Consider the following 22,747-nt stretch of genomic DNA (forward strand, 5'->3'; position numbering starts at 1 on the left):
TACTACAGCTGGCCCAGGGATGTAGGACATCTGGGGTCTACTGAGCACTGGCTCCCCAGCAGCTGGTCACAAGGAGAGTCCGGAAGCTGGCTGGCCAGACAGAATTTTTTTTTAAATATCCTTTCAGTGAAAATTTTTGCATATCTGATATTTTGTTACAGTTCTGGGCAAACCTTCTTTGATTCGTCCATGGTACAGAAATTCTGGTTCCTGCTCAGCTCTAGTTCCTACTCCAAAGATGTTACAGTCTAAATTACTTAACAGTGAGGACCCCTGGGATTTTCAAGGCTCCGTTCTACTTCTTCATGGTCAGAGGCAGCCATTGCGACCTTAATTTGGCCCCCTTGTATGTATGATAAGTCTTTAATGACATGATCACCAGGGCCGGCTCTAGGCACCAGCAAAACAAGCTGGTGCTTGGGGCGGCACATTTTTAGGGGCGGCATGGCTGGCGCCAGAATGCTGCCCCGGCCGCCCTAGCTCACCTCCACTACTGCTGCTGCTCGCGCGCCGCTGCTCCCCCTCCCTCCCAGGTTCTCAAACCTGGAAGGGAGGGGGAGATCCCGAGCAGCCACGGCGCGTGAAACAGCTGATTCGCGCACCGCTGCTCACCCTCCCTCCCAGGTTTGAGAGCCTGGGAGGGAGGGGGAGACTCTGAGTGGCCGCGGCGCACGCGCCGCTTCTCCCCCTCCCTCCCAGGTTTGAGAGCCTGGAGGAGGAGGCAGGGCTGGGAATTTGGGGAAGGGGCGGAGTTGAGGTGGGGCCGGGGGTGGAGTAAGAAAAAAAGGGGGGGAGGGCGGCCAACATTGTTTTTGCTTGGGGCGGCAAAAATCCTAGAGCCGGCCCTGATGATCACCTACTATATTTTCCACAGGACCTCTGCCTCATTCAGTGCACAGGATGGATCTGCTCTGGGGGGTGTCGTGAAGGGGGCTGATGCCTGGAGAAACCCTGCCTCATTTGTTGTAGAAGTCGGAAGGTGTGTGTGAATGAGGCAGGGGACTGCAGGATGAGAAAAAGACAGTCTCTTGAGGAAGGCAACTGTATGCTGCCCTGCAGAATTGGGCTCTATCCCTGCTTCTGCCACAGAGTTCCCATATGTTGCTGGGCAACTCCCTTAAACTGAACTTTTCACACCTCCGTTAACGATGTGTTCTAGATGCCCAACTCGAGACCCTGGGAGCGAGCATTCCCAGCTGCCACTGAAGTCACTGGGAGCTGTGCTTTGAGCATGCACCGTGCTTTTTAATGCTAAGTACTCTGACGTATGAGATGTGACATGCCTCAAGTAGGTCATCCAAAATTAGTGGCCACTTTTGACCTTAATTTCTCTGTGCCTCATTTCCAGACCTATAAAACAGGGATAATAGTATCACCTCATTGCACAGGGTATTGTGAAAATCAATCAGTTAATGTTTGTGACATTCTCAGCTATTATCGTGATGAACACCATAGAAAAGGCCGTGAGGAAATTAATAATTCTCTATTCAGAGCAAGGTAAGTAAATAAGGCTTCAGGCCGCACGCTGAGTAAGGAGGAGAAAACAAAATATTGAATAGCTGGGCATTCAGTGAGCACCATTCATCCTGTGCAGTCAATGAGGCACGGGGAAAAACAGTATGTGAGCGTGTCATTGAGGACTATATGTAATGCATACACACAAGAGGGCAGAGTTAAGGTTGCCAGGTCCACCTTAATTCTGACATTTCCTAACTTTTGAGTGCTTGCCTTTGCAACCTTCGGATTCTTTTGATGTATTTTTTTGCGTGTAATATTATATACAGTGAAAAGTGTTGACGATAACAGTGAACAAATGCATCCTGTGCAGGGAATATTGTGTAGTGGTTACAGCAAGGGACTGTGGAATCAGCACTCCTGGCTTCTGTTTGTAGCTCTGCTACTGATTAACAATGTGACCTCAAGGCAAGGTGCTGATCTGCAAGGTAACCAATGTTCTGTTTCAGGTTTTCCCTATGGGAGTGACTTCCCAAAAGGCACGTGGAGAATGGAAACAAAACAGGATGGCAACACCTCCGCCCATCCTGAAAGGAGATTGCGCTGTCATTCCCAGATCGGAAAATCCCTTCACGGCAAAGAGGAAGAACTTGTCTCTCCTATTTTATTTCATGGCTGCTGAGTTCCTGTAAATTGGGGTGGGTGTAACAGCCAGATCCATAAAAGGAACGTCGAAGAACCCAGATCCATTCTCTGGGCCACCACAAGCAGAACAATTGCAACCAGCATGGGTCACACCTTCGTTTGGACTGGTAAGTCTGGTGAGGGTGAACTAGGGTTTGGAACTGTTGTGGGTTTTACTGGAGAGTTCTTGACATACAGGATATTTAGATAAGTCAGATGTTATAGAGGGATTCCATGCTGGTGATGTTGCTAAGGGTGAAATGGGAGCTGGGAATGAATTGTAACTTGGAAACCAACAGTGCACCCTCTTGTACAGGTGAAAGTGACGACTCAAATGCAGGGCAGTGAAGAATCGGTCCCAGTCCCTTTTCAAAGGGAAAGGGATGCATGTTCAAAAAGATGTCTGTTTCTCAAATGACCCAGGTGTCAGGCACATTTGGAAAGGAGAGGTGTCCTTTGTACATGGCTGGATCTCATTCTCCTCTCTCACCTGTTTGACACAGTACAGCACCATTCATTGCAGTGGAGTTATTCCAGGTTAAAACTGGTATAAAAAAGAAAACAGAATCAGTCCCTGAGAATGAAACTCCCCAGTCCAGGAGCAGCTGGGGGCTGCACAATATTATATTTTTTTTCCATCTCTAGTCAGATCAATATTGAGTAAAGCTGGTGGGAAAATGGGTTTTGCTTCTGCAGAATATGTCAACAAAACCAACCAAAAATCATTTTGTTGGACTTTTCGATGGAAATTTTTGACTTTTCAGCAAAAAAAAATAATAATTTTAAAAAATCTAAAACTGAAAAGCTTTCAAAAAGGGAGGGGAGGATCCAAGGAGAGCAGACAGTTGGGTGGAAAAAAAAAACAGTTTTCCATTGGAAAAAAAAAGTTTTGATGGAACCTTTTTGGCCAGCTCCATTCTGAAAGCTCCATTCTCATGGGTATGGAATTGTTGGCCACAACACATTGCTAGCTGCTAGGAGCATATCTGACCTGAGATCTAATGCATGGCAGCATCTCGCCAAGGTGCTGAACTGCTGGAGCAGCAAATTAGAGATTCAGAGACCTCAGAGGATTAGAGAATCACTTACTTCTCTCCTGTTGTTTTGCTTTAGGTTTAGCTGCCTTCCTCTTTCTTCAGTGCGGTGAGTTGCTATGTCCTCAGCTGCATGGTAAAGGCTCAGGCTGGATTGAGAGAGAATGCTTGTTCTGAAGAAACACACTGGGACCTTTGAAGTCCTATGTGGCCCGCATTGCTGCTACCCAGTTTGGGGGCAGACCTGTTGCCGAATGCTTTGATTCAGGCCCTAAACCAGGGATAATCAATTATTTTTTGTCAAGGTCCAAATTCCTCAACCAAGGTATAGTCAAGGTCCAGACTCCAGAGAAAATACAGAAACAACAATAATGATAATAATACGTCAATAAAAAGATGTCACAGTCCACTCAAAAGCATCTGGCGGTCCGGATTTGGCCCACAGTCCACCTCTTAACAATGTCTGAGTCTGTTCTCCCTGCAGAATTAACACAGATGATTGGCAGCCAGGTCTGAACGCAGAGGTTAGCCTAGCCCAGGTCTGAACAGTCACACTGCAAAGCCCTGCCCAAGTTTGTGTGCCCCCTCAACACGCATCACTAACAAACGCAGAGTGAGGACTTGTTTTCTTCCACAATTGGATATGGCCCTTTGTGCTGCACTAAGCTGAACTGCTCTATGATTCTTTCCAGTGAACTGTAGGAGAACCTGTCTGTCCTTATGAGCACATGGAGGGAATTGTGGGAAGGCATTGGAGGACTATGAGCACTCAGGTGGTTTAGCCGGCATCCTCACTGCAAAGTGGGAGGGTTACCAGCTTGAGTGAAAGTAGCACCCAAGCTATAGGGTATACCACCAGCCAAGCCAGTTAGCCTGGGTAAAAAGCACCACCAGCTCACATGAGAAGGTTGTGGGTGTGTGGATGGGAGCAGGGTTCCATGCAACCCCCAGGTAAGAGTCTGAGCTAACTCTGCCGTGAAGACAGACCCTTTGAATGACTCCTTCTCCACTTCCTTCCTATCTGTCTGCACAGATTCTGCCTATAAGCTGGTTTGTTACTTCACAAACTGGGCCCAGGACAGGACAGGCGAGGGGCACTTTGTCCCTGATTACATCGACCCACATCTCTGCACCCACCTCATTTATGCCTTTGCCAACATAAGCGAAAATGAGATCACTACCTCCATAGAACGACGCCATACACTATGAAACTTTCAATGGACTGAAAAGCAGGTGAGGCCGGTAACGGGCGATTCCTTCTTCCTGACTGCAATGTTCTTCTATCCACGGCAACTTCTGTGAATATATGGAGGGACTTATTTTGAAGTGGGAATACTTCCATTGAGCCAAATCCAGCACTCAGATACATCCAAAAGCCAGGACTAAGTCCATTGGATATAGGAGCCAAGATGGTCATGTTTGCAGCATTGTTGAAGGGAATGAAAAAAATCCTTTGAAAAAAATCCATCACTCCGGAAGATGAGCGTGATTAGAGACAGGCCAAAACTGGAATCATTTATCTAAATGGCCTCACATTTTTGAGGTTCATCAAATAAATAAGTCCTGGATGAGAAACACCTCTTCTTATATTATTGCAAAACAAAACTACCCGAGATGGATGAGAAACAGATATGCATAGAAATACTAGATCAGAGACAGTCAGTGATAGAGAAAACTTGGCAAACACAAGAATAAAATCTAGGACTTCGGTCTCTTCCTTTTGCTTTTGTTTGAATAGAAAGCGCAGCACAAAATAATCGGTCATGCTGGTGGGAGTGCCGAATTCTCTGTGTAGGCCTTGCCATCCATAACTGAGCAGGCTTGGCCCAGCATTAGAATCCACTCACTGTTTATTGGAAGTGGAAGCCAGACAGTGTAACCAACTTCTGCTCCTTTCATGCCCTTTTCTCCTCAGGAATCCTAGCCTCAAGACCCTCCTGTCCATTGATGGAGGAAAAACGGGTTCCGACAGGTAAGTCTAGGATCGCCCTTCCTGTTTGGCTCAAGACCATGCTAGTGAAAGACAAATCAGTCCAAGAGTAGTCAAGAGGTGCAGAAAAGGAAGATGACTGTGTTGTTGATAGATCCCCCATGACTGTTTTAATGATCTGTCTCTGCTTGGGGAGATGCTCCAAATAAACCTGGCCATGGGAAGATAGAGGCCAAATGCTGCTGCAGCTGGCAGGAGGCATATGTCCCACACTTAAAAGAGTTATTGCCATCTCTGGGCAAAATGTGCCAAGGGACAAATTTGGATCCTTATGTTTAAGAGAGATTGGTGAGTCAAGTATTTAGAACTGCCATGTCCAGATGGCCATCTTCCCATGACAGATAGCTCCTTGTATTGTCCAAATGCTGTTGGTATTATCTGAGGCAGATGTGGATTATCTGGTTAAAAATAATCATTGTAGGGAGGATCCTATGAGCTTCCACTGTTGCTCAGATAGAAAGTACTTGCAAAACAAGGCCTTGCTGACAGATGGTTTGATCAAGTTGGAAACTTCCTGGAAATGTTATCAGGTTATTCTAGAACTGTTGTGGGTGACTTCCACCCACTCTAGATACTCTCCACCATAACTTCCCCCTCTAGCCACACTTCATAGCTCTCAGGCTCCTGGTTTCCCAATAGCAGATGCTATTCTAAGGGTGGTTCACTCCTGAATGCATCAGCACTTGTAGAAAAGTGAATGGGCCTGATTCTCTTCTCGCTCTAACCAGTTCTGCAGCAGTATAATGCCACTGATGTCAGGAGACACTAAGGCAAGTGAGAGGAGAATCAACCTTGACATGGCTGTACTATGATAGCTTGAGCTGGTGTGTTTATATTTTGATTGCAGAAAATATAAACTGCAACATGGTCCTGGTCTTGTAAACTTCACTTCACCTAAGTAAGGCCGTCTATGCATGGTGAATTCCATTGAATAGCACTGGATTCCTGTAAGAGCCACTCCTGTTCCTGTCGGAGAGGAGGAATGCTAAAGGGACAGGACTGTTTTTTGGGAATCTGGCAGGGTCAAAACATTCCTTTAACTCTAACAATATCTCATATGTGTACCAGCTTTTCCACAATGGTGTCTTCTCCAGCCAATCACTGGACATTTATTCGCTCAGTGATAGAATTCCTGAAGATGAACAAATTTGATGGCTTCAATCTCTATTGGATCTATCCAGAGGGGAAGAATAAAGGATATTTCACTAGCTTGATCCAGGTTTGTTAAAATTGAGGGGTCAAATCCTCTTTACCCAACTGTGCTCCTACTTGGTAGGGGTAAGGACACAGGTACAGAAGAGGTGGAGCAATCGACTTCATTAAAATGCACTATACTGAGATATTAGACTTTACTGCTGCATTTGCAAAATCTCCTATACTTGGAAATACCACAAACACTGGGATTGTTTTAACTATCACAGGTAGGGTGACCAGATGTCCCAATTTTATAGGGACAAGTTATATAAAGTCCATTCTTTCTTTAATAGAAATAATATGCATACAACTTGCCACACCAAATGGAGTTTCCCAGACACTTCAATCTAAACACACTGAATTGGATAGCTACCAAGAGACAGATTTTCAGTGAGTATAAGTAATTAGGCATAAAAGTAAAAAATGGTTACAAGAAAAATAAAGATAAAACACTACTGGTGCCTAACTTAACAAACTATATTAAATTCAAAGCAAAGTGTTCTCACCACATGGTTTCAGCAGTCTTACCGACAACATTTCTTAGGTCAGGACTCTTCTCCCTGTCCAATGGCTGTTTCCTTTATCCCTTCAGGTGCAGTGAATCCCTGGGCAGATGGGTGGGGGCCTTAGGGTGTTTCTTCCTCCTTTTTATAGTTTCAGTCCCCCCCTTGAAAAACATTTCCAGCTGGGTACCGGGAGAAAAAACTTCTATGTGGAAAGATGCCCCCTGCTGCTTTTTACTCACCTTTTTGAGCTTTTTTTGTTTCTCTTCCTGCTTGATAACTCTGTTTACTGCTTAAATGCAAAGTAAGCAGAGCACACAATCCTTTGTTTGAGACAGACCTGTTTGTCAAGCTGAGTTTGGAACATGTGGTAATAACATCATACAGTGGAATCTTATAACTTCACATACAGTGTTGCCACACATATGTTATCAGGATGAGACTGATCAGCAAATTACGAGTTTTCAAATGATACCCAGGGCCGGCTCCAGACACCAGCTTGGCAAGCTGGTGCTTGGGGCGGCCACTCCAGACAGGGGCGGCAGGTCCAGCTATTCGGCGGCAATTCGGCAGACGGTCCCTCACTCACACTAGGAGCGAAGGACCTTCCGCCGAATTGCCGCCGCAGATCGCGATCACAATTGCGATCACAGCTTTTTTTTTTTTTTTTTTGGTGTGGTTGCTTGGGGTGGCCAAAACCCTGGAGCCGGCACTGATGACACCTTAACAAGGTGTACTTTGTACAAAAATGATTACAATAGTGTGTAGGGTGTGAATACAGAAGTACATTATCTCACATTACCCCCCCCCTCCCCACACACACACACACAGAGAGTTTTTAGTTGATTTTTTAGACATAGATGATCGCTAGAGATAGACAAAATTTTCTGCGTTTTTTTTTTCTTTTTTCTTTTTTTTTTTGGTTAAAAAGTGGCCTTTTAAAAATGAAACTCTTTGAAAAAGTTGTTGGCATTTTCTGGTTTTGGCAAATTTTTCCATAATATTTTACCCAAGATTTTATCAAATCGCTTTCAAAAGTGTTACTGAAATTTTTCTTATTGAAAACCAGGTTTTTGTTAAACATATTTTCAGAAATGATTTCAAAAATGTTTTCAATACATTCTTTGGTACACGGTATCACAAAACATTTTGCAAAAAATGGCAAATAAATCCAATTCAAACCCTGTGATACTTTTTGTTCAAAAATGGATAATTTCAAGCAGAATTAGGCTAATTATTCAGCAAAGATAGATGTGCAATGAAAGCATTTTTAATGCAAAAATCCCATATCGTGAAATTTCACAGAAAAAAATCAATGTTTGCAGGTGCAAAAGCACCATTGTTTGCGATTCCCGAAAGTCTAGGGCAGGACTATAGCTGTAAGGCATTTTGGATATTCAAATGAGATATTTGTCAATGTCTTGTAGGAGATGGCAAAAGCATTTCAGGAGAAAGCTCAAAAGACAGGGAAGCAGAAGCTTATACTGAGTGCAACAGTGGGAGCTGTGAGGGAGCTAGTCGATGCAAGCTATGAAATCGACAAAATCTCAGAGTGAGTATAATAGGCAGCCACACTTGGATTCTGCACAGAGTAATTAATCCACATGTTCAGTCATTATCCAAGATGCTTTGCATTTGCACTGTTCCCCAGGATACCTTCTCATTTTGTGCTCTCCTCTGCAGGGCTGTAGATTTCCTTAACCTCTTGACCTTTGACTTCCATCGTTCCTGGCAAAAAGTCACAGGACATGTCAGCCCATTTCTCCAGGGTAAAGAAGACTCCAAATCCTCTTCTTATTATAATGTTGTAAGTTATGAATTTCATGGGAGATTTCTGGTACCATAACAAATGGATCAGGGGGTTGAGGGATCAGGAACGTGAGTGATCAGTGTTCCAACAATAAATCGACATTTATGAGACTATCCCCTTCTAAAATCCTTAGGACTTTGTGTGTCACAACCCCAAGCAATTAGAAATGAATGAGGAAATTCTGCGTTTGTTTGTGCCATCTCCGTGGGTGCAGACACCCATCTGCAGAATAGTTCTTTATCTCCAGTAACCAGAAATCGCATTAACATTACAGGATGGAATTAACATCTAGGGGCAAGTTATCAGTGGCCCTTCAAAAAGGCACGTGCAAAATTTGCCGATGCAAAGTTGATGAGTTTGCACATGCTGGATGAATAATTAGCCATGTAAACACACAGCACAAAAAGACCAAACTGGCACACGAGACAGTGGGATTCTCTCTGCACAGGAAACCCTTTGCCACTTCAGCCTGTAGGGAATGTGCTCCCAGACCACAGAACCATTTGTCACCATGAAGAGGATCCGTGGCCAGAAATATTAAGATGCAAGCGGTCATAGAGCTCTGATTAGGATCTGTAGAGAGGTTTTTCATAGCGGAACAAGAAGCCAATCATTAAGCAAATGCCAGCAATGCTACCATACTGTAAAATCAGCTTACAGTGCAAAATATATTATAATAAACCACATGTAATACCCCCTCCTACAGGACTATGCTGTGAGATACTGGAGGAGCAAGGGTGCCCCAGCTGAGAAGCTCATCATGGGAATCCCCACCTATGGACGGTCGTTCACCCTCTCCTCCTCCAGGACAGGCATCGGTGCGCCCATCTCTGGGCTTGGATCACCCGGCCCATTCACTCAAGAGGCAGGATTATTGGCCTATTATGAGGTAGGGAGGATGCTGCTCTATTTAATCTTGCCCTGACTTGGGGGATGCAGCTGAATCAGTGTCTCTGTTTCTATTGGGACCGGCCATTGGCATTAATTCACAGGGGTTTGCCCTCGCTCCCAGGAAAACACCCGTATGCACCGTGAATATGGCATAATGGCTGTCGTTTCCGGGTGACCTTCGGGCTTTCCAACAACACCTTGAGAGGAACCCAGCATTGACATTCTTCTCCGCTCTCCAACTGGTGGTGTGGTTTTGTTTGTTTTTTTAGATCTGTACTTTTACACCAGGTGCCACCACCGAGCGGATTGTGGAGCAAGAGGTCCCATATTCCTACAAAGGAAACCAGTGGGTAGAGTATGATGACAAGCAAAGCATTATAACCAAAGTAAGTGTGTTTAAGGAGGAGCGGGGTAAAGTATGCTCTTCTTACGTTTGTGACCCCTCCTCCCCCGTTCCCCTCTCTACATAATCTATTCCAGGCTCTGGTTAAAAACCCATCACCAAATTGAAGGGAGGTTGGGTTGGTTTTTCTAGCTGCTGATGGAGTCAGACACACCTGGATCCACATCTGGATCCTACCAAGGCGCTCCCTGCCCCGTCTCCGTTGGGGAGAACAGTTGCGGAATGCATCAGCTTGAGGGACGCAAAATGCTGGCTCGTCCCCAGCCCATCAAAGACCCACTGCCAAACCCAGCGTCTCTTTCTAGACACAGTTTTCTTTACCAAACATAGGTGACAAGCACAAAAACAATTCCTCAGCCCACACAGCACCCAGGGGCTTTTCCCCGTTGCCTCTCTCAGTCCTTCCTGCTTCATGGCCTTCTGCAGTATTCTTCTCTGCCGACCTCCCCATCCCAGGACATTCCCCCCGGAGTCCATTTTCCCCTAGCCGGTTCCCACTGCCTCCCCTCCCAAAGAACTCCATGCTGCTCCTAATCCTCCTTCCTCACTGACATCCCAGCTTTTTCTAGGGAACACCTGTCCCTTCTGCACCTGCACCTGCTTAATGAACAGTGCTGGCTGGCCCCAGGCCTCCAGCTCTTCGAGGGGCAGGACACCCTTTGACACAGGAATTCACTAGAAAAGTGCTCATGGAGGAGATTAATCCATCACTCCTTCACCTCCCCACCCCCGGACAGGGACACACGCTATCGCCTGGGCAACAATATACATTGCCCGGGAAGTGCCGCCAGTGGCGCAGCTTCCTTCCTTGGTAAAGAGAAAAGGTTAGTGTTCAGAGAGGAAAACGGAGGGGGGAGGAGGGGATGCCGCCCAGTGCACAGAGCCAGCCCGAGGCTTAACATTTAACTCCATTGAAGCTCCCAAAATAAGACTGAAGTAGGACTTGACAGCAGGGAAATGACAGTGTCATTTCAGAAAAATTTGGGGCGGGGGGGGGGCGGTAAGGCTGGGGGATGGGAAGAGTTGTGTCAGCATATAGAGCATTATATGTGATTGTATTATATCCAGCAAGGGCAGGGGGAATGGAGTATGGACCTATGAAAAGTCTGGGAGGTGGGCAAACCAAGAACTGGGGGGAGGGCCCCATAGCAAATGATGCTGCTGCTTGAGAGTCGCATAGGCCTGAGGCTGGTGGATTTCACCCATAGTGCAGAGGGGTCCAAATATTGTGTCTCACCTGCACCTAATCAGGTTCTTTGTGCGTTTTCTCCCTGCCCCCTCTGTTAGGTTCAGTATTTGAAGAATAACAAGTTGGGAGGTGCCATGATTTGGGCAGTGGACCTGGATGACTTTGATGGCTTGTTCTGCAGCCAGAAGAAACCATATCCTCTAATAGGAACTGTGAAAGCAAAGCTGAGCTCTGGCAATTGAGCCGGCAGAGTATGAAGCTATGAATGCACTACGAGGAAGACCGTCTCGCTTTCTTTCTTTGGATGGGGAAAGAGTTTGAAGACATGCTGGGGAACGTTCATGCAGCTCAAAAATAACACTCGTGTGTGGCATACCCGCTCTCTTTCACCAGCACATCCATTGGTGGTTTCCTCTCCTCTCGTTTTGTAATAAAGCCATGGACAACAGGGCCCCTTCACCTCAGAATTGCCCAAGGCAGAGAGCACCACAAACACCCTCCTCACTCTTTTTCACCTTACACTGTGAATTGTGTCACCCAAGTGAACCAAAACAATGGGAGTGAAAACTATTTAAATGAAGCAATAGGAAAGGAGATGGACTGCCCCCCTCCCTGCCTACCCCTCTTTCTTCCTCAGAAATAATGGTGGGTAAAATGTCCACCTCAAGCCTCCAACACAGAAAAGCACAAGAATCAATTGTAAATGGAGCAGGAACCTCCAGCTCTGTAAACACAAGCTCATTAAAGGCTGAAGCAGTCTGATTATCACATCCCAAGCCCCATTATTATTCGCCTCCTCCCCCGCAGATAAGCTTCATTGCCTCTCTGCAATTTGGGGTTACTCCACAGCTGGCCCATAACTATATCTTATCAAGGTCTTCAGCATAATCTTATCCTGGTCGATTCAGTGAATGCTTGGGAAGAGATTTCCAAAGGCAAAGGAATGTTGGCAGTTCCCGTTCCCCAGTACCGATTCCATTGAAAGCAGTGGCTAATCAGTCTCCTTCTAGAGCTCAGGAGGTAAGCAGCTAGCAGGCTACTGGTAAAACAGGGATATGGCTGTCTGTGTTCAGTATATCAAAGATCTATGGAGCAGTCACCCACTAGCAAACTATAATTCACCTGGGGGGAACCGTATGTCATATTAACCTCTTCTGGTTGCCAGTGGATCTGCTGAGTGGGCGGTTTGCCATGTGTGCTCCTTAGACTTTCAATGGGCCTACTCCATCTACCCAACTATACTCACTACTCCAGGCTTGGAGAAAAACAATGTTTTGCAACAGAAATTTAAATGGAAAATGCCACCACCCTAGTACTCTGCGTCAGTAATTATTGTCTGACCTGCCCATGACTTCCCACAACTGTGAAAATTTAAACCAATAACAATAAAAAATGCTTAAACCCCATAATTTTGCACGACTGTGAAAATGTAAATAGATAAAAATAGCAAAAAAGCTTAAAAATAAAAGTTGACATATATCAAAATGATTTTAAAAATATCGAATTCTGCCAAGGATCGTGATATTGCACGGAAAGGCTCTTTAGAAGTAAATGGACAAAATGTTTTATCTTCTTGTAAAGTGAAAGAGAGATTCACATACATACAATAGACAAAAGACGGGGAACCATGTTTCTGGAATAACTCCTGTTAGCATTTGCTGTTTTAGCTGGGAGCCAGGTTGAAATTCAGCTCAAAAATAACACTCATAACAAATCAGGCACATGAAAACTCTTCCACAAGCTCACTGAAAGTAAGTGATAACTGGCTGAAGGACAGAGCTGGTCAAACTCAGAATTTCCATTTTGCAGGAAATTCTGGCATTTTTATATTTGTTTTCATTCTGAATTGTGTGGGGGGGGGGAAATAAAAAGGAAATTGAAATTTCCTGCGAAATTTTTTTTTTATTATTTCATTTCAGGTCACTCGAAACATTGCGTTTTAAATAAAATTTCATTCTATTTTTGACTTTTTTCAGTCATTTTGAAATGAAAAATTGAAACATTCCATTCTGATAAGCTCAAAACACGACTTTTCTTGATGGAATTTCACCAAAATTGATATGTTCCCACAGAAAGCTTTGAGTTTGATGAAATGGCATGATCTGAGAGAAAAATGTTCCATCTGAACATTTTTGACCAGTATTATTGTAGAGTTGGTTATTCCCCCATTTCCTGCCTTCCATCCTTCCCCCGCCCCCGTGTTGGAGCCCTGGGAATCTTCCAACCACCAGAAGCCAACCATCATCTTCTGTCTGGGTCTCCCTTCAGAACCTGCTAATGGCTCATAGCTAGTGGTCCCTCGAGCCAATGAGCGCCACAAAATAATGGGAAAAGGGATAGACACAGAGTAAATTCAGCAGAGGGCAAACATGTTTGCCGGGCTGCTCTGTTATCGATCCTCTCTGAAAATCGGCTTATGGAGCCCTTTGCAATGTCATTCCTCCTGGGTTACATGATATTCTGACCCCTATAATTACATTGGCAAGCTCCCTGCTGTAACATATATTTGTGAGGTTATTATGGTTTCCTTACATAATACCCAGCACGTTGAGATTTCCAGTGGCGGGATTTAACCTTTTGCGGAGGGCGGGGGGGGGGGGGGGCATCCAGCACTTCACTTTCAAACCAGACCCTCTTATCCATCAACCTTGATTACTGGAGATTAGAAATAAAAGGACTACTCTCAGTGGGAGGCAGCTGGTGGTGTGAGGTAACTACTTCAGTTTAGTCCACCTGGAGTTACAGATTAACCTTTTGTTTAATGTATGGGATGGGGACACATACTGGTGTCACATGTGTAGCTGAGGAGGAGCGGAGACCATCTTATAAAAGGAAGGCAAGTGCTCAACCGAGCTAGTACACAGGCAACAAAATGGGCAAGCTATTCCTTCTGATCGGTGAGTATCCTGAGAGACTCAGTGACACAGTGAGTCTAGAGAAGGACTTCTTCTTCTCATTGTTATTTATAGAAACAGAATAATTCCGGTAATGAAACAGATTTCTTTCCCATCCATGTCTGTTTGTCTATCCAGTTATTATCTCCCTAGATAGTCTCACAAAGCTAGCTATGCGAGGCAGTGTGGCCTAGTGGATAAAGTAGAACACTGCTCTGGAACTCGGGAGACCTGGGTTCTACTCCCATCTGTGCTGCTGGATGACGTTGGGCAAGTCACATCATCTCTCTGTGCCTTGATTTCCCCATCTGTAAAATGGGGCTATTGATACTGACCTTCTTGGTAAAGCTCTTTGAGATCTTCTGATAAGAAGTGCTGTACAAGAGCTAGGTATTATCATCTATCTGTTTAGTTACTTACTCCTCATTGCTGTAGATTTAAGAGCATATGTTCTTCTAGAAAGCAGATGAAATAGAGAAAATGCGTTGGACCAGAGTAAATTCTTTCTTGGTTGGGAGAGGCCTGGGGAGGACATAACACTTAATAAAATTATTGTTATTGATAATTATAGAAAAGTCTTGCACTACTATGGATCGGTAACACAGTGCAGTGGATAAAGGCATGAGAAACAGAGAGGTGATTAAATGAGAGACATATATAAGATCTAGCATCAGTTTAATATTGGATATTTCTTCTGCCAGGCCAAATTCAGAGGTGATATATTAGGTAACTTAGACTTCCTGGACCCCATTCTTCCCTTGTTTAAATGAATGCAACTCCTATTGACAAAGATATGCCTTGTTACATTAAGACTCCATTTGATTCCCTGGGCCAAACTGAAGAGCGATTAGGGAGAGGTGAAAATTACACCTCAGTAATTAGGTGCAAGTCTAGGGCAGCCTGACTCCTCTCGCAGTTGCATACATTTAAGTCAGGAGTAATGGAGTTAGACTGCTCAGTGCCAAGGAGTCTAGAGAGAGTCAAAAATGGTGGAACTCTAGGAGGCTGGAAGAATAAGTTAGACAAACTTCGACTCATCTCTGATCTTAGCCCTAGATCTAGCTCTAGCTAGGGGAGTAAACCTGATGATCTAGTAGGCCTTGTCCATCACTAACTCCTGTGACCCTATCCTGCCTTACAGTACCACCCTTCCCTACCTCCTGTAAGTAGCAAGCAAGACAAGTGTTCTGAGATCTCAGCATTGCAGGAGGCTTGATAGTGGGATGGCTCTTTATATCCCAAAGAGCTGAAAAGAACTGGAAATTAGTAGGCAGTCGATCATCTCAGCAGCACAATACACAGGGGAAGGACCATAGGCAGCTGAAAATGCTGCAAGTTGATGGAATTCTTATCTTGTCCACCTCTTGCTTAACTCTGAAGGGCTCCAGCTTGCTCGCTGGGGTAAGAGCAGGCTGCTAGAGAATCACCTACCTTGGTTTTGTGTCTGAGCAATTCATGATGGAACTTCTCCTTTCCTTCACTAGGTCTGGCCCTTCTGCTGCACGTGCAGCTGGGTAAGTGCACATGTGTGTTTTTACTCATAATTTTCACGTCTGACTCACAGGGGGCTGAAAAACTTAGCCCCACCTGCTCACCCTACATGTTATCTAATAACCAAGACACATGCCCCAATCTTCTCCTTCTAAATTCCAGGCTCATCTACCAACATTGTCTGCTACTTCACCAACTGGTGCCAGTACAGACCTGGAATTGCACGTTACATGCCTGAAAATCTTGATCCATGCCTATGCACTCATGTGATCTATGCCTTTGCTGGCATGGCCAACAACCAGATCCAGACCATCGAATGGAATGATGTGGCCCTCTATGCTGGCATCAATGGACTCAAGACCTAGTAAGCGCTATTTTATTCAATGAGTTTGTGAGTTCTCAGTGATGACAATAATTACACAGTGTTTTTACACACACACACACCCCACTCCCAAAGGATCCCACAGAGCTCTGCAGATTGTATAGCAGTTTTTAAGTCGAACGATACACAGGGATCGCTGCATCCACCACTGAAATGCAGCCAAGGGTGTGGTGGGATGGGATGAAACAACTGTTCACCACTGGACAACAGATTAGGAGAGGAAGTGGAAAGAAAATACTATTCCGAATTTGCTCTCAGATTCCCCTGTGTAATTCCATTGGTTTCTGGGGGGTTTCATGGCTGTAACTGAAGCAGAATCTGGTCCATTATGTCCAAAGGAATGTGAGTAACTACCATAATCTCTGTTGCTATTGAATGTCCTTTAAAATCATTTGTTCACAGCAATCCTGACCTGAAAACCCTGCTGTCTGTCGGAGGCTGGAATTTCGGGACCCAAAAGTAAGGACCCTGTATCCAGCCTGAATTTATGTTTTCCCCCTTCTTTCTTTTTCTCTTGCACCTCAGTCCCTTCCTCCTTGCCACTAATTTCTACTTCCTGACCTGTATATTTACACAGCACGTACCTCTAACCAGGTCCTTCCTACCTTCCACTCCATAGTGGAGTGCTGCATGAGAAACATTGGTTGGGAATGGGGTCATTCAGGAGATGACCTTTCACTGAATTATCCGCAACCAGATTGCACAGTGGTTCTGCATCCAATTCACGTTCTGCTAAATTTCCATTTCTCCTGTAGTGGGAAGGAGAGGGATTAGGCAGAAACAATCGGAGAAGCCTCAACATTAAATAATGATGCTCTTCACCCATTCTTTATTGGACGCTGTAATATGCCAAGCAATGTGAAGCCCCTATATTACTTTAACAACTTTCACTATGGGCTTTCTGCATGGTAAGAATCTCGGACCTTCAGCACCAAATCTTTGACCTCTACCACTTCAGCTAAATGAGTAGCTCTATTAACTGGTGATAGTAGTAGCCTGTTATCCTCTCTGTAGACTAGCCACTAGCATGCTTTACAAGCATGTTACACTGTCATTTGCTGTTTCACATGTTTGAAATTCACCATTTAGCTGTTGCCTTTTTGTCTTTTCAGGTTTTCTGACATGGTTTCCTCTGCTGAGAACCGCCAGATCTTCATCCAATCCGCCATCACCTTCCTGCGCAAGTACGACTTTGACGGGCTGGACATTGACTGGGAATACCCTGGCAACAGAGGCAGCCCTGCTGATACCCAGCAACTTTTCACCGTCTTGCTGCAGGTCAGCCTTTCTTTTTGCTAGCATTTCATCCCAATTCCCAGGCCATCCAAGTTAGCAAGTGATACAGCACGTACACACACAAATCCATTCCTCTGACAAATATTGAGTGACTTGGGAAATCTTTTCCTCCAAAATCAGTCAGTTCTTTATCACAACCTTCAGCATGTGAAAGCTGGCGATGTTCGTCCTCTCCTTAGCGCTAAGACCCTTGTGTGGTGTATTCCAGGAAATGTATGAAGCTTTCGAGCAAGAAGCTGCTCAGGGCAACAAACCCAGGCTGTTGATTTCCGCAGCTGTGTCGGGTGGCAAAGGCACTATCGAAACTGCTTACCAGATCCCACAGATGTCCAAGTAAGTGGCTCGTTAATTCCTAAGCCCAGTGGGAAACCACTCAGCCAAGACCAAACAATGAAGGGAAACTGGTGCCGTGGAAATCAAGAGAAAAGTACCTGACACCAGTAACGTGTGCTTTGTCACAATGTGTCTTCAGGCAGAGAGTTCCATCCAGCTCTTGCAGACGGAAGAAAGTAGCAGTTACATGGGACAGCAGGGAAGATTCTACATAAGGTTTAAGTGGGAGATTCTAATAGGGCATGTGGGGCTAGAATTGGCCAATGGTAAAAGTTCACACGTGCTCTTTCACCTCTCACTTCAAGTTCCTGTTGTACTATCAATTGCAAACTTCTGCTTGTTTTAGCCAGCACAAGTGCTCGCTTTTCTTCTATAAGGTTTCACAGTAAAATACAGAGCTGTACAATCCGGTTTCAGCAGCTCTCACCTATGCAATTTGTGACACACACACACCCCCGCCGCCCGCCATGATCTGTCATTTCTTAGGCCCACTCTGTGACAGATTTCACCAATGATGAAAATCCACTAGCTTCAGCAGAGTTACATACAGGAGGAGTCTGACTTCTGACTCAGCAACGCACTGTTTGTAATTTTAAAATACAACTGCCTGGGAGCCCTGAAGCCATCCATCCTAGCTGACGGCATTAGATGGGGTCATTATTCAGCGCACAGCCTTCAAAGGTGGGGAAATAAACCCCGAGAATGATATTTCTGGTCACTTGCTTTTCCTCAAAAGGTACATGGACTTGATCAATGTGATGACCTACGACATGAGGGGCTCCTGGGAAGGGTTCACAGGGGAAAACAGCCCTCTCTTTGCAGGGCCTGCTGACCAAGGCTCTTACATTTACTTCAATGTGGTGAGTAATGACACAGAAAGGCAGGTGCTGTTTTCTTTCTCCCATCACATCATTCCACTGGGGGAGGAGGTTAGTTCCCGTGTCTTGGGAACATCTCCCTGACAGCCCTGGCTGGGATGATTTAGTTGGGGATTGGCCTGCTTTGAGCAGGGGGTTGGACTAGATGACCTCCTGAGATCCCTTCCAACTCTGATATTCTATGATTCTATGATTCCCATGGTTTGGGAACATCTTTCTGACTGGATCACTGTGCTGTCTCCTCTAGGACTATGCCATGAACTACTGGAAGGACAATGGTGCCCCAGCTGAGAAGCTGATGGTTGGATTTGGAGCCTATGCCCGCACCTTCACCCTCAGCGACCCTTCCAACCATGGCCTGGATGCCCCAACCTCCGGCCCAGGTGCCGCGGGAGCTTACACCCAGTCAGCCGGGACTCTGGCCTACTTTGAGGTAAAACTATGAAAATGGGTGCAGCAAATCAGAATGGTTGTTAGCTATGGGAGTTCGCACAGTATATTTATTGGAGGACGTGTCTGCAAAAACAACGTTTCTGATAGAGACACTCGGGAACAGAATGACACAGCCACGTTTTATAACACACATGAGCTTAGGCCATCATCACAAAAATGTTACTTAGATGCTCTAGGGGTTGTTTGCTCTGGTGAGTTCGGATAGTTTTGCCAGCAGACTGGTAACCCCTTCATTGGGTGGAACCATGATCATATTTACTTTGGCTGTAAGTTGTTTAGGGCAGGGACCATCTTTGTGTTTATACAGCATCTAACACAATGGGGCCCTGGTCCATGAATGTGCTCCTAGGTGCTACCACAATACAACTACTACTAAATAATAATGTTCAGTCTTGATTCACACCGGCAGCCTTGCAATTCCACAGGAGACTGCAGAATTGTTGCCCTGTCACAACCCGGGTTGAGAGTTGTCAGGCCTAATGACTGGGGCAGGAGTCAGGCCTAGTGGTTGGAGCAGGAATCAGGGAACAAGAGACAGGAAGCAGTGCCCAGGGTTTTTAAGAGACCCTCTCCTTTTCCTAATGCAATGTTAGTGACATGAGGTTCTGAATCACACTGGCTTCTTGACAGCAGGAGGGAGACCTCCAGTCGATGTCTGCAGCTGGTGGTATTCCTGAACATTCAAACTAGCCTGGTCGGACCTATGGGATGCAGTGTGCTGGGTCAATCCAAAGAGACAGTCAGATATAGGCCTCTAGATCAGTTAGGATAGACCATCTTAACAAACAATTTTTATGTCCAAGGTCTGTACCTTCTTGAAGAGTGGAGCCACCATCGTGTGGAACGCTCCTCAGAAAGTCCCTTACGCCTACAAAGGAAATCAGTGGATCGGCTATGACAACCCTAAGAGCTTCGCCATCAAGGTAAATCTGTTGTCTGTCATCTCTTTGTGCTCCGGGTCAGGGCTTTCACGCCTGTATCGGGCTACAGAGCTACACTGCTCTCTGGAGAGTGGGACAGAGGCCACTATTCCATACTGATCCTTGCCAGTTAATGTCTTACAGGATCTCCACACTGCTTCTTCCTCAGCCTAGAGGATCCCAATATCTACAGAGATAAGAGTGAATTCCCCTCTGTTTAGTCACACTTCTCAGGACTGGATGTGAACCGAGACCCTTGATATTCCTTACAGGTTCCTAGGCTCAGGCAGGAAATGATCGGGGTGCCAGCACTGTACGGTGTTAACACCTTGGGAGAAAGTGCACAATTTACATCCAGTACATATTGCTCTAGTTCCCTGACCCAAAGCCCATTGAATAGACTTTGCATCAGGATCTGTTGCTATTTAAAGACTTAGCTTGCAGCCCTTATTCTATTCCCATTGACGTCCAGTCTTTAATGTGAGCAAAGACTGTAGGCTCAGGCCCTGAAACCTTCAGATAAGACATGGTTTAGAGTAGCTTTACTGATGCGTTTACAACTCTGCTTAAAAATCTTCCCTCACAGGCAAAGTGGCTGTTGGAGAACAATTTTGGAGGTGCCATGGTTTGGGCTATTGATCTGGACGACTTCACTGGCACATTCTGTGGAGAAGGCAAATACCCTCTGATGAACTCCTTGAAATCTGCCTTGGGCGTCACCACCCCTAGTAAGTAACACCCCAGTGCATGGAATGAGATGACCAGCACTCTTCTGAACTCTTCTCCAGGCCTGCATCTCCTCCTGTCTCACCTCCTGCAATCTCCTCCTCTCTGGCCATGCTGACACCCACCTCTCCCTCTCTGCTGTTGAGACCATCTTCCTGGCATGTCATTCTGACCATGCCAGCCCCCTGCTCTGAATCCCTCCTCTAGTTCTTCCTTCTCCACTACACCAAATTTAAGCTTTTTGTCCTCCACTTGAAGGCCCTTTACGGCTCTGTTCCTCATCTTCTGATCTGCTCTTGCATCCTGTTGTGTTGCTCCCTCTGCTCGGCCAGTGAAACCAGCCTTCAGCACCAGCTTACTGCCTTATCCCATATGCACCTTTGCACTTGCTTCCACATCCCCCATGCAAGGAAAAACCTTCCCAAACACCTCTGTGAAGCTGCTACCCTGCCCTCCTTCAACTTCCTCCTCGAGAGGCACGTCTACCGCCATGCACCAGATGCTTAGAAAAAAGCATGTTCTAATGCCTCCCTTTGCATTTATTTCTTTCAGACTGCAAGGTTCCAGCAACCACCCTGGGTACCAGCGCTAACCAACCAGCCACGACTGCCCCTTCCAAAGGCAGCGGAAGCTCCAGCGGCGGCAGTAGCAGCAGCAACTTCTGCTCCGGCAGAGCCAATGGCCTCTACCCAGATCCCAGTAACAACAACGCATTCTACCACTGCGTGAGCGGGAAAACCTACCTGCAGTTCTGCCAGGCCAGCCTCGTCTTCGACTCCAGCTGCTCCTGCTGCAACTGGGCATGAAAAGAACCCCCACTAGATTTGCAGACGAGAGAATGATCAATAAACACGCATTGCATTAAAATAACAATGTGTGGTCTCTGTCACTGCATACGCACAAAGGTAGCACTGCGGTAACAGAGCAGAGTTTGGCCTATTGGGCAACATAGATTAAACAACCATTAGATAAACAGTTTTGTGATACACCTTCCCACTATTATGGTACCTGAAATGAAAGAGGGAGACTGCTCCCCTTTCCTGGCTTGCTGAGAAGGGAGCTTAAAGGAGACACTCTGGCCTACTGGATATAGCACTGGCCAGGCTCTGTTTCCAGCTCTGCCACTGACTTTTTGTGTGGCCTTAGGCAAGTCACCCCACCTCCCCCAGCCTCCATTTCGCCATCTGTAAAATGGGGATAATGATCCTGGCCTCCTTTGTAAAGTGCTTTGAGAGCTACAGATGAAAAGTGCTATGTAAGAGCTAGGTGTTGTTTTGCATTATGGCATTAAGATTAAGCCCGGAACAAGCAGACACCCTCTTTGCACACAATAACATTATATCTTTAAAAGCCTCCTCGGAAATAGACAATAAAAGTAATTCCACTAGTCTTTCTTCACCTACTCCCAGTATGTTCCAGGCTGAATTAAAGCCTTCATGAAATCTCCATGCGACACTACCTGCCTAAAGAACTGGAACACTAGGAATACTGGCAGGCTTCACCATTATATGGTTAGACCTGGGAATGAACAGAGAAAGCTTTATTATTAATAATGTTGCCCCTTTTGGCCCAAGCAGTTAGTCAAAATTCAGGGTCTGACAGGTTGTTTCGGTTAGGAGGAGAAATTTATGATATAGAGTCATGTACCTTTCATGCTTATTTACAAACAATGTACAAAGTTCTGTTTCCTTAAACAGAGTAGGACTCAAAACAGCATGAGTCAGTTTCTCTGCTCCCAGTCCCAAGCCTCTTTCCAGCAAGCACTCTGCCCAAAAGCTGTCTGATCTTTTCCCACAGTCACAGCACACACGTGTCTCTGGCTGTGTCTTTGCTTCCTTCTCTGTCTGCTCCACTGGTATTTCTGCTGCTTCTCTCACACACAACTGCAATCCAAGTAATCTCCAACTCTGTGTTTGTTCTCAGATCCATGAGAAAGCCATTCGACCACATGGCCCAGCCACTGCCCAGGGTAGCATGCAGTCTAGTCATTGGGTGTTGGTTTTCCATTGTTCCTTCTACCACTAAACAAAGGGACATTTGTTCCCTGGTTTAGCCTGAATGGAAGCCTGCTATCACACCCAACAATTTCAACCAAACCCCAGCATAGCAATAATATTTATTACATGTTATTAATATAGTGCCCTATGTACCCATGGCATGGTACATTTGCTTATGAAAATCTAGGCTTGAAATCTACTATATATAAAAATGAAGCAAAAAG

The 22,747-nt window shown here is 45.5% G+C and overlaps 2 protein-coding genes across 2 annotated transcripts; both read left to right on the forward strand.

Annotated features, from left to right (window-relative positions):
* The first annotated feature begins 4,928 nt into the window (after positions 1–4,928).
* On the forward strand, positions 4,929–12,679 carry LOC101952279 (chitinase-3-like protein 2). Its single transcript, XM_024110308.3, has 7 exons — positions 4,929–5,145; positions 6,232–6,382; positions 8,288–8,412; positions 8,544–8,667; positions 9,377–9,559; positions 9,831–9,947; positions 11,252–12,679. Exons 2-7 carry the CDS (start codon positions 6,242–6,244, stop codon positions 11,393–11,395), a joined length of 834 nt encoding a protein of 277 aa, XP_023966076.2. The 5' UTR covers positions 4,929–5,145; positions 6,232–6,241; the 3' UTR covers positions 11,396–12,679.
* Positions 12,680–13,848: 1,169 nt separating this feature from the next.
* Positions 13,849–21,396, forward strand: LOC101939873 (acidic mammalian chitinase-like). The gene is made up of 11 exons (XM_005308277.4): positions 13,849–14,050; positions 15,532–15,561; positions 15,701–15,902; positions 16,323–16,379; positions 17,033–17,198; positions 17,425–17,549; positions 18,286–18,409; positions 18,675–18,860; positions 19,684–19,803; positions 20,387–20,528; positions 21,079–21,396. Exons 1-11 carry the CDS (start codon positions 14,026–14,028, stop codon positions 21,330–21,332), a joined length of 1,431 nt encoding a protein of 476 aa, XP_005308334.2. The 5' UTR covers positions 13,849–14,025; the 3' UTR covers positions 21,333–21,396.
* The last annotated feature ends 1,351 nt before the right edge of the window (positions 21,397–22,747 follow it).

This window comes from Chrysemys picta, chromosome 4 (genome assembly GCF_011386835.1).
Source record: "Chrysemys picta bellii isolate R12L10 chromosome 4, ASM1138683v2, whole genome shotgun sequence".
In the NCBI taxonomy this organism is placed as follows: Eukaryota; Metazoa; Chordata; order Testudines; family Emydidae; genus Chrysemys; species Chrysemys picta.